At 42.1% G+C, this 12,228-nt stretch overlaps 1 protein-coding gene across 3 annotated transcripts in view; it reads right to left on the reverse strand.

The window, feature by feature from the left end:
- The window catches only part of spag9b (sperm associated antigen 9b), a 229,290-nt gene that overhangs the window by 72,841 nt on the left and 144,221 nt on the right, over positions 1-12,228 (reverse strand). For all 3 annotated transcript variants that reach the window (XM_052032824.1, XM_052032825.1, XM_052032826.1), the window contains one exon: positions 2,626-2,851. In XM_052032824.1, the coding sequence (XP_051888784.1) occupies positions 2,626-2,851 (226 nt within the window). The remainder of the gene's footprint in view (positions 1-2,625; positions 2,852-12,228) is intronic.

A 12,228-nucleotide genomic window follows, 5' to 3' on the forward strand; every position in this document is an offset into this window, starting at 1 on the left:
ATATAGATTTGCTGTCGTTGGTGAAAGTCAGGAAATCCATTACAAGAACACAAGAGGAGGAGTAGGCAATGCAAAGCTAAGTTGCAACTATTTTATTGCAAGAAATCTGACTAATAAGACCAATGAACTTACAGCTCTGGCGGAGGGGAATGTGATACTGTTGCTTTCATGGAGATATGGTCGAAAGGAAGGCAGGACTGGCAACTCAACATTTCAAGGTATAGAATCAAGGCACGATGGGTGGAATGTAAAAGAGGGCATGGCACCATTACTGCAGTAATGAGAGAGGATATCCTGGAGGGCTCTTCAAAAGAGGCCACATGGGTAGAGCTTAGAAACAAAAAGGCATCAATCACTTTCCAAGGAGTATACTACAGGTCTCTTAACAGTCAGCAGGAGAGAGAGAGAAGCAGTATGTAGGTAAATCATAAAGAGGTTGAAGAGTGAAACCGGTAGTATGAGAGGAATTCAACTTTCCCAATTTTAACTGAGATCACCTTAGTGCAAAAGTTTTAGAGAGCATGGATTTTTCAGTGCTTCCAGGAAAAGTTTTTGAGCCAGTGTGAAGATCGTTCTACTGAAGACGGGCAGTACTGGGGAATGTAACCTGGTAAGTGGTTGAATTATCAGTGGGAGAGCATTTTGCAGGTAGTCACTGTAACTCTAAGTTTCAAGGTAGATACAGAAAGGGCTAAGGATGGCACAGAGGGGCACAAGATATCATGGAAGACAAGATTAAGAACAACCCTGAAATGTTTTATAAGAATATTAAGAGCAAGAGAATAACCAGGGAGAGGGTAGGGTCCATTAAGGACTAAGGAGCAATCTGTGTGTGGAACCAGAGGACATGGGTGAGGTTATAAATACTTCTCATCTGTATTCACCAAGGAGAAGGATATTGTTGGAGATTTCAGGGAGACGGATGGCACTGGAATCTGATAAGAGGCTGACGGAGGGCTTGATTGAGATATACAAAATTATGAGGGGCAAAAATGAGGCAAATAGTAAGAAACTTTAGCAGACATGTCTAAAAGTCAGAGGACGTAGGTTTCAGCGAAGGGTTAGGCAATTGGAATCCAGATGGCACTGCCTGAGGGGGTGGTGGAGGCAGAGACACTTGCGATACTTAACAAACATCTTGAAAAGCATTTGAATTGCCAAGGCATAGAAGGCCTGAACTAAGTGATAGAAAATGGGACCTGCAGCAGACAGCACAGAACACTGGAGCTACACTTCCACCACTGTCTTCACAAAAAAAATTGCCAAATCCACTGTAAGGATACATGAATCAACATTGGTATCCTCACCTAGGTCAACATCCCCAGCACTGATGCTCAAATTACACTCAGTTGACCCCACAGGCAGGGGTCACATCCTGGACACTAGAATCCTGAAACAAACACCATTCTGAACTCTGTGCTGGGAAAGAAATATCACATGGCTAGAAAAAAAGTTTAAGGATGTTCTCAAAGCCTCCTTGAAAAATGTACAATGTCCCACTGGATCCTGGGAATCTGTGGCTCATGACTGCTCGAAAGTGGTGGAGGAGCATTCAAGATGGCTTTGATCATCTCAAACCTCGGCATCAGAAGCATGAACGGCAGAAGGAGCATATCACCTACAAACTTCCTCACTCCTCATGCACTTCCTGCCAACCTTTGAAAGAGTCTACAGTTCCCACAAGGGCCTCATCAGTCACCTCAGAACCTACAGAACCAGACATCCTCAATACTAGGGGCTGCCCAAGAAGAACGAGAATTTTGTTTTTTTTACATCTTCCTAATTGCACCATCCACACCTAAAACTGTCACTCACAATAAACTGTTGCTCACAATGTGGTTGAATTCATGTGAAAGGGACTGTTTTGTCTCAGCTTTGTCATGCCTGTATTCTTATTCAAAGAGCAAGTGCTCCTAAAATCAGGCAAATGTTTTGGATTGTAAAGGATTCAACATGACGAGGAATGCTGTAGCACAGCTTCTGAGCTATTGATACAGTTTATGTATTAATTTAGCTTCTTTGCACAATTTGTACATTTCAGGGGAGAAAACTGAAGTTTTTATTTTGCTTTATTGATAAACCACAGCAGCAACAGAATATCATATCGCCCACAAAAGCTTGTCCACTCAAATCTCTTTAAGCATTGGTTTTGTAGAACCTAGGGTCCTATTTTTATCTCTACAGGGCCAATCCCAACAATGACAATATATCACATCTGAAGTTCAATCAGCGATTGATAAATTTTTGGATATTAAGATTATCAAATAGGTAAGTGCAAGAAAGTGGCGATAAGATAAAAGATCAGCCATGACATATTTGAATGGTGCAGGCATGAATGGTCAAATGGCTTGCTCCTGCTTTTATTTATGTTCTTATGAAGTTAACACCCAACATCAGTTCTAAACTGATTTTCTTACTGTTGATCAAGTTCATTCCTCCCCACAAGGCAAATCTTAAACATGCAACCTATCAGCCTTCTGAATTGCACTACTGGAGCAGGGAGAGATTAAAAACCACTGAATAGAACACCAGAAGAGGGAAACATCAGTGAAATAATTACAATTTTATCAATTCCCACAGCACAAGCTTTGTTCGAACAGGACTTGCTTAGTTTCAGGCACCTACCAACTGCTAGAGTTCTGGTGTCCTGCTGAACCTGCACATCAATATTTTTCTTGTTATCTGGTTTTCTACTAGCTTGGTTCAAGTTTTTGAATAACCCTTCAGTCTCCAGGCTTTCCTTTCTTGGAGAAGTCGAATCGCCCATGGCAGCGTCTGGCAGAGCAGATATGGGAGTGTTGGGTTTTGTTGGCACCAAGCTGGATGCCTGGCTGGCATCAGAGAGTTCATCCTAAATGCAAATAAAAAATTGCAAATTAAATATAAAAATGAAGAGATAAAAGAAGAAAATCAAATATATTTTAAAACATTGAGAAATTGAATGGCGTTGGTGTTCAGAAGGACCTGGGCATCCTTGTACATGAAATGCTCAAAGTTAACATGCAAGGACAGCAAGCATAGAAAGGCAAATAGTATGTTGACCTTTATTGCAAGAGGAATTAAGTACAAGAGTAGAGACATCTTACTGGTCCTGATGAGACTGTGACTGAAATCTTGTGTGCAGATCTGGTCTCCAGACCTGAGGAAGCATATACTTGCAATTGAGGTAGTGTACCCAAGGTTCACCAGATTGGTTCCAGAGGTAGAGGAATGGAGGGGTGGGGGACCAAAGATTAAGCAGACTAGTAGACTGAATTTAGAAGAATGACGACATCTCAATGAAATGTACAAAATTCTTCCAGAACTTGACAAGGTAGATGCAGAGATGAAGTTTCCCCTAGATGGGTGTCAAGAAACTGAGATCCTGAGGGGAGGAGGGGCTGGAGTGGGAGCTGTCATAGACTCAAAATACAGTGTTGGCCATACAAGACTGAAATGAGAGACATGTTCACCCAGAAGATGCTGAATTTTTGGAATTCTCTCCCCATTTGGACTGTGGAGTCTCGGTCACCACATCTACTCAAGACAGATGGACAGCTATATAAAACTTTGGTTAGGCTGCACCTGGAGTATTGTGTGCAATTCTGGTCACCCCATTAGAGGAAGGATAAGGATCCTTTGGAAAGGGTACAGAAGGGGATTACCAGGATGCTGCCTGGATTAGAGGACATGAGCTGTAAGGAGAGGTTGGACAAACCTGGCTTGTTTTCTCTGGATGTTGGAAGCTGAGGGGAGATCTGATAGAAGTTTACAAAATTATGAGAGGCATAGATAGGGTGAACAGTCAGAATCTTTTTTTCCAGGGTAGAAATGTCAAATACTAGAGGACATGCATTTAAAGTGAGAGAGGGAAAGTGGAAAGTTTAAAGGAGATGTGCAGGCCAAGTTTCCTTTTATACTGAGTGGTAGGCACCTGGAGCGGGCTGCCAGAGCAGTGATGGAAGCAGATTTGATAGTGGCGTTTAAGGGGCTTTTAGATAGTTACACGAAAATGCAGGGAATGGAGGGATATGGATCATGTGCAGCCAGAAGAGATTTAGTTTAATTTGGCATCATCTTCGGCACAGTTATCATGGCCTATTGCTGTGCAGTACTGTTCTTTGTGCTTTGACAGATTTTTGGATGTGAATGCAATCAGGGGATATAGCAATGGTAAAGGACAATGGTGCCATTTACCATGTTAGTCCTGGCCAGATTTAACTTCCCGAAATGCAAAACTTTGCACTTGTCTTAGTTAAATTCCATTGGCTACTTCTTGGACCACTTTCTCAGTTATTAAGATCCTGTTGTAATCTTTGATAACCTTCTTCACTGTCCACTATACCACCAATTTTGGTGTTATCCGCAAACTTACTAACCATGCCAACTACATTCTCATCCAAATCTTTAATTATAGATGACAAACAACAGTAGACCCAGCACTGATCCCTGCAGCACACCACTGGTCACATGCCTGCAATACGAAAACCAACCCCCACTACCACCCTCTGACACCTACCACCAAGCCAATGTTGTATCCAATTGGCTAACTCACACTGGATCCCACGTGATCTAACCTTCCAGACCAGACTACCATGTGGGACCTTTTGCTTTGCTCAAGTCCAGGTAGACAACATCTACTGCCCTGCCCTTGTCATTCCTCTTGGCCACCTCTTGTGGTCTTGGCCTTGTTTAATAGCTCCCACTAATTTACAGGACATTCTACGTTTCCTTCATTCTGCTTGGGATAAAATTCAGTTAAATCTAAATAAAGCAAGTGATAATATAGCGAGAGTTGTATCTGATCATATCCTGCATTCCTTTCATGCCTCTGTGTTTTTAAAATTATTAATTAATATTAACAGAAAGATGTTAATGTAAAAATACTGCAGCAAAATGGAATACAGAGCATTTTCAGTAACTGTTGAAAATGATTCTTTTTGTTGCTGGTTGTAATCCTCAAAATACTTGCTGGATTTCACCAAATAAATAAGAAAAATCATTTAACTTGCCCATTCCGAGAAACATTACAATCGCTTTGCTTGTCACACCTTGTTGCTTCCAGGGTTATCAAGAAAGTGATGGAAAGGCTATTTTTAAAAAATCAAGATGAGCCAAAAAGCCCCTCAAGAATGGGAAAAGATTATAACCACCACAAGAGGTAGATGTAGTAATAATGAGAAATTAGCTTAATGAGAACAGCTCCTCCCTAGGCTACAGCAGGGTTCCATTCCTGTGGACTGTTTGGAACTTGGTTCCAGACCACGCTGGAAATGCGGCCGTGAACCAAGTTCCAAGAGGGCAGAAGATACCTGCAGCCTTGCAGCAGCTGGCAAACATATCCCACCAGTCCCTCAAGCATTCATCCGTATGTGCAGGCTGTACGTAAGTCAGGCATTCTTAAGCTGGGGAGGATCTGTATACTCAACGTATTTAAGACACCATTAAGGAGAATGGTAGGATATACCAGTGTTGACTGTACAAAGAAGTAATTGGTTTTAGAGCTGAGCAAGGCACAATACATTTAATTTGTTTTGTGATAAAATGGATTCTCGAGACATTTATAAAATTAACATCTGTATTACACTGTCATACATTTTAAGCAGACCCCTGGCAGTCTGTAGCAAGATGGAAGGTGGCATGCCTTGGGCATGTATGGAACTCATAAGGATCTTGTTTTCGATGTTTTATATCAGTCTAACAAGTCCCTGAATGCCTACAGGAAATTAATGGAATGGTTTAGATCAACAGTTGGAATGAAACAGGGACATCCAGTCCCTCCTGATTTATTTCAGCTAGTAACAGGAAAGATAAAGAACTTTGCAATAAAAACTGATGGTGTAACAACTGGTAGCATTTTCTAAGTGTATTATGCTTCACTAGCATACACCGAATTAAGCTCTATCTATGAAGCTACTGCTCCAAACATCATCTATTGAGCCTCCACACATGCCTTGAAATATCTTGAATTCTCAAAGGGATTGCAATTGATTCTTAAAATTGAGGCTATGTTACAATTACGAGTCATGCAGCACCAGTATGTGTTTGGTTCTGAATATTTAAGCCAGTTTTAAACACTTCAATATTGTTTCAGCAATGCCAACTTTATCTAAAACTCCCACACGTACTTGCTCTCATTTAACAGCCCAACACTATTTATTATTCAGTAACAACATAAAAAGGAACTGGAAGAACTCAGCGGATCAGCCAACACCTATGAAGGGAGATGGATGGTCAACGTTTCAGGTCGAGACCCTTCATCAGGACTGGAAAGAGGGGAGATAACCAGTATAAAAAGGTGGTGGGAAGAGGTGGAGCAAGAGCTGGTGGGTGATAGGTGGATCCAGGTGAGGGGGGGTGATAGGCAGGTGAGGGACGGGTTGAGTGGGGGGAAGGGGTCTTGCTCCACCCCTTTTTATATTGGCTACCTTCCAGTCCTGATTCTCAACCCAAAACATCGACTGTCCATTTCGCTCCATAGATGCTGCCTGACCCGTTGAGTTCCTTCAGCTCCTTTGTGTGTTGATCCAGATTTCCAGCATCTGCAGCCTCTTGTGTCTTCTTATTATTCAGTAGGTAGTGTTTCTAGTTTCCCTAAATCAGTACATTTATCATGTAACTGCACAAAAAATGTGACCTTCAGCCAGATTTCCCACTGGCTCCAATGCTTACCCAACAGTATTCCCCCAATGTAACCAATAGCAACCAAACTCCCAGAGGCCAGACTGGAACGTTTTGCAAAAGAAATAATTACCAGCAACTGCAGCAACAAAGTCAACTGAAAAGTGAAATCTTCATTTACAGTTTTTATCTCCCCAGCACTGCTTATTTCCAAAATTTTTCACCCTCTCTTATTTTCAATGTTGAAGTTAAGGCCCATTGTTTTCTACTCAAGCTCAAAATACATTACTGTCTACAACCTTCTCCTCCACTTACAGTCTATATATTTTCAACCTAAGGGCTGGAGATCACTCAGCCACTGCTTTCCAATTTAAACTACAAGCTCACACAGGAATATCTGCATGAAGTCTGGATTATTTTATTCACAAACTGTTGGCCTGATGCCTGCTTGAAACTAGTGGAGAGAGGCAGATTGCTGTGTCATTTAAACAATGAATAGTCATCCCCAGGAATGTCAAGCAAGGGCAGTAGTGGGTTTCAGCAGTCTTGACTGTACAAAGAACATAGAACACTATAGCACAATACAGTGCCTTCGGCCCACGATGTTGTGGTATCTTTGTTGCGGTAAGAAAGGGGTATCTTTGGGTAGCAATTTTCTTCATCAGTGCTGAAGGAGAACTGCTGCTTGTCCTGATCCCACAAAGTTTTGTTCTCACTGGCATGGGTTGTTCCTCTGCAGTGATGCAACCAGCTCAGCCAGCAATGGAGAAGAATAAACTCACGAAATGATGCAGTGCAGGTGGTTGTGCAGCCTGTTACCCTAATGCAATTATTTTTTGAGCAAACAATATAATTAGCCCCCTTCAATATTCTCCTTGCTCTTTCTGGAAGATGGGGTGGGGATGGCAGGAAGGGGAAATGAGGTGCATGCGAGCTGGGAAGACTACAATTGCCTTCACTATTTCTTTATCTTTCAGGATTTCTTCCCTGCAAGAATTAATGAAGCATGTATATGAAAAGGACAGAGGCTACCACTGGGAGTTCAAACATTCTGCACATTCCACGACCACAATTTGTAATCTAAGCATAACAGTACTGACAAAAATAATTCAGGACAGCATTGAATGGTTGATTATCCAAATTAGCTCAGAACAGCATTAAAAACAAACATGTTTGGGGGAGGGTAGAGAAATATAAAACCTTAGTCACACAGCCTTGCAGAAGTTTTCTCTCTACTTTGGTACCATTCAAGAGAAAAATCCTGAAGGAAAACAGCGTATTTAATATAATTAAAAGAAACGATGGAAGAACAGAAAGTACAGGACATAAAATAATAAACCAATAATTAATTATAATTTAGTTATGATTTGTATGTCTTGAAATCCAGTTAATAATCAATTGAAAACAACATTTGTGTTATAACTCAGTTTACCATAAGCTCCAAATTGTGTTTAACAATGAAATGAATGCGCTTTAGTCTCAGTAGGAGTTTGCAGTGCACCCTAGCTCCAATCTCCAGGTCCCAGGAACTTGGCGTACAATTAATTATAAGCAGACAATGCAGCAGGAAGGAAACAGCTGGCACAGTTAAATTGATTTATCTAAAAAAGGGGACCAAGAGAAAAGTCAACTGTTATTCTAGAAAACAGATTTATAACAGTTTTAGCTCAGACTAATTACTAAATGATTATGAAACGTTACAACAATTGATAGGGATGACAAAGTATCACATAATGAACTGACCTTCAACACTCAGAATGCTTTCAAGTGCAAAATCACAAACCCATTAAACTGCACACTCTCCTTATGCACTGGAAAGAAAATTCTGGTCACTGGGGAAAATTGACCTTTCTTTACAGAAGGGCTGCAGTGTATTCTACTATAATGAATGTTTTCAGCACTTAGAATTTGAAACAATCCAAAATTAAGGTTAAAAGTCTGCAGTCGAAGTTCCAGAGTTTTAAGAATAGAAGATGAAAAATAGCAGAAGGCTATGAAGATCCTTGAAATCTTATTTTTCTAAAAGAGATTATCTGTTCTCTCAAACTGAAGTGCACATGGCCCCATAATAATATCACTTTATATATAAAAAAATCCCTTATCCATGATTTGGCAAATCTCCATACCAGAAATAGGATCTGAATTCCCTAGATTCACTACTGGATGTATCCTGATTTTACCAACTACTATTCACCTTTCATTCCTGGACCTGCTGACCTAGACAGACTCTCAGTTATGCCAAGCTTTGATTTTAAAATCCCTCCATGGTCACACCTCTCCCCGCTTTTGAATCTCCTACAGCCTGTGCTCTCCCAAGTTCTCTGCTCTCTTGCAATACTCTCCCTTTCTCATCCACAAATTGAATTACTCCAGTACTGGCAACTAAAAGTTTAAAAGGCTCTGGAAGAATCTTGGAGTACTTCCTGATAAATATTACCTGATTAGTGCAAGGTGATGCATTTTGGGAGGACAAATAAGTGTAGGAGGTACAAAACGAATGTTAGGACCCTAGGGAGTATTGAGGACCAGAGGCACCTTGATGTACAAGTCCAAAGATTCCTGAAGGTGGCAGGACATAGATTAGTATTGAAGAAGGTATATGGTATGCTGGCCTTTATAAGCCGGGGCACAGAATACAAGAAAGAGCAGAGAAGTTGTGGTAAGGTTTTATAGAACAAAGGTGAGACCACTTTTGGAATATTGTGTGCTGTTCTGGATGCCACTATATAGGAAGGATGTGATTGCTCTGGACAGGGTGCAGAGCAGATTCACCAGGATGTTGCCTCAGTTACATGTAGAGATTGGATAGGCTGGATTTGTCTTCCCTGGAATGTAGATGGCTGAGGGGGGAACCTGATAGAGGTGTACAAAATGATGAGGAGCATAGATAGGATAGACTGAGAAACATTTCCCTATAGCAGAGGTGGAACATTAGATACATTAAAAATTAACAGCATGAATTATAAAGGCTGTCTGAACTTAAAGTAGAACATAGAACACTACAGCACAGTACAGGCCCTTCGGCCCACAATGTTGTGCCAACATTTTATCCTGCTCTAAGATCTATCTAACCCTTCCCTCCCACATGCCCCCCATTTCTCTATCATTCATGTGTCTATCTAAGAGTCTCTTAAATGTCCCTGATGTATCTGCCCTCACAACCTCTGCAGGCAGTGCATTCCAGACACCCACAAATCCCTGTGTAAAAAACTTACCCCTGACATCCCCCTTATACCTTCCCCCTCGTGTTAGCCATTGTCGCCCTGGGAAAAAGTGTCTGACTGTCCACTTGATCTTTGCCTCTTATCATCTTGTACACCTCAATCAAGTCACCTCTTATCCTCCTTCTCTCCAAAGAGAAAAGCCATAGCTCACTCAACCTATCCTCATAAGACATGCTCTCCAATCCAGGCAACACCCTGGTAAATCTCCTCTGTGCCCTCTCTAAAGCTTCCACATCCTTCCTATAATGAGGCAACCAGAACTGAACACAATACTCCAAGTGTGGTCTGACCAGAGTTCTATAGAGCTGCAACATCACCTCATGGCTCTTGAACTCAATACCCTGACTAATGAAGGCCAACACTCCATACACCTCCTTAACAACCCTATCGACCTGCATGGCAACCTTGAGGGATCTAGGGATGTGGACCCCAAGATCCCTCTGTACCTCCACACTGCTAAGAGTCCTGCCATTAACCTCGTATTCTGCCTTCAAATTCAATCTCCCGAAGTGTATCACTTCACACTTCTCCGGGTTGAACTCCATCTGCCTCTTCTCAGCCCAGCTCTGCATTCTATCAATATCCTGTTGTAATCTACAGCAGCTTTCTACACTATCCAGAACACCACCAACCTTTGTATCATCAGCAAACTTACTAACCCACCCCTCCACATCCTCATCCAAGTCACTTATAAAAATTACAAAGAGCAGGGGTCCCAGAACAGATCCCTGTGGAACACCACTGGTCACTGACCTCCAGGCAGAAAATGCTCCATCTACCACCACCCTCTGTCTTCTATGGGCGAGCCAATTCTGAATACATACAGCCAAAAATCCGTGGATCCCATGCCTCCTGACTTTCTGAATAAGCCTTCCATGTGGAACCTTATCAAACACCTTACTGAAATCCATGTACACCAAATCCACTGCTCTACCTTCATCAATGTGCTTTGTCACATTCTCAAAGAATTCAATCAGGCTCATGAGGTACGACCTGCCCCTCACAAAGCCATGCTGACTGTCCCTAATCAGCCTATGCTTCTCCAAATACCCATAATTTCTGTCTCTAAGGATCTTCTCCAGTAATTTGCCCACCACTGAAGTAAGACTCACTGGTCTGTAATTCCCAGGGTTATCCCTACCCCCTTTCTTAAACAAAGGAACAAGATTTGCCACCCTCCAATCATCTGGCACTACTCCTGTGGCTAGTGAGGTCGCAAAGATCATCGCCAAAGGTGCAGCAATCTCTTCCCCCGCTTCCCATAATAATCTTGGATATATCTCATCCGGCCCCGGTGACTTATCTATCCTAATGTCTTTCAAAAGTTCCAGCACATCCTCTTTCCTCATGTCGACATGCCCTAGGATATCAGTCTGTCGTATGCCATCCTCACAAACATCTAGAACATACAAACTCCTTCATTCACACATGTGACACACAGAGAACTCAACAAAGTACACACACACACATGCATACATGCCAACAGACACACATGCACACACCTTTGCTCACATTTACATACAGTCATGGGCACATGCTAACTCACACATGCACATTTACACACCCGGTCAAGTACACACACACACAGTGTACACAGGTACGTGCATACAGTCTCACTCCAGATGTACAAACATTTTGCAACAACCTCAGCAGAATCAAGCATTCCAAGACCCTTCATGGGAACATTTAAAATTAAAACTTGGCACAGAGTCGCATGAAGAAATATTAGGCCGTATGGTTGGAAACTTAGTCAAAGAAGTAAAAGTTTCAATGAATATTAATGGAGAGAAAAGAGAGAGACGCAGGCAGTTTGTGGAAGGGAGTCCAGAGCTGAGGGACCCTGGTAGCTGAAGGCACGGCCTCCAGTAGTAGATGGTCGATGTGGGGACGAGCAAAGATTCAGAATTGGTGAAGCACAGAAATCCCAGAAGCTGAAGTAAAAATCTGGGAAATACTCAGCAAGTCAGGATATCAGTCTTTCTTACGCCATCCTCACAAATGTCAAGGTCTCTCTCTCTGGTGAATACTGAAGTAGATAAGTCATCAGGACCAGTTGGAATACAACTTCAACCTCTCACTGCTGCAGTTGGAGGTTCCCACCTGCTTCAAAAGAGCATCAATCATACTGGTGCTCAAGAAGGGCAAGGTGAGGTGCCTCAACGACTATCGCCTGGTAGCACTCATATCCACTGCGATGAAGTGCTTTGAATGGTTGGTCATGGCTAAAATTGCCTTCCTGCCTGAGCAAGGACCTGAACCCACTGCAATTTGCCTACTGCCACAACAGGTCTACAGTGGACGCAATCTCACTGGCTCTCCACTCGGCTTTGGAGCACCTAAACAACAGCAAACCAGGTGTCAGGCTGCTGTTTGTCGATCACAGCTTGGTGTTCAACGTCATCAT

The sequence above is a fragment of the Pristis pectinata genome, chromosome 18, assembly GCF_009764475.1.
Source record: "Pristis pectinata isolate sPriPec2 chromosome 18, sPriPec2.1.pri, whole genome shotgun sequence".
Taxonomy (NCBI): domain Eukaryota; kingdom Metazoa; phylum Chordata; class Chondrichthyes; order Rhinopristiformes; family Pristidae; genus Pristis; species Pristis pectinata.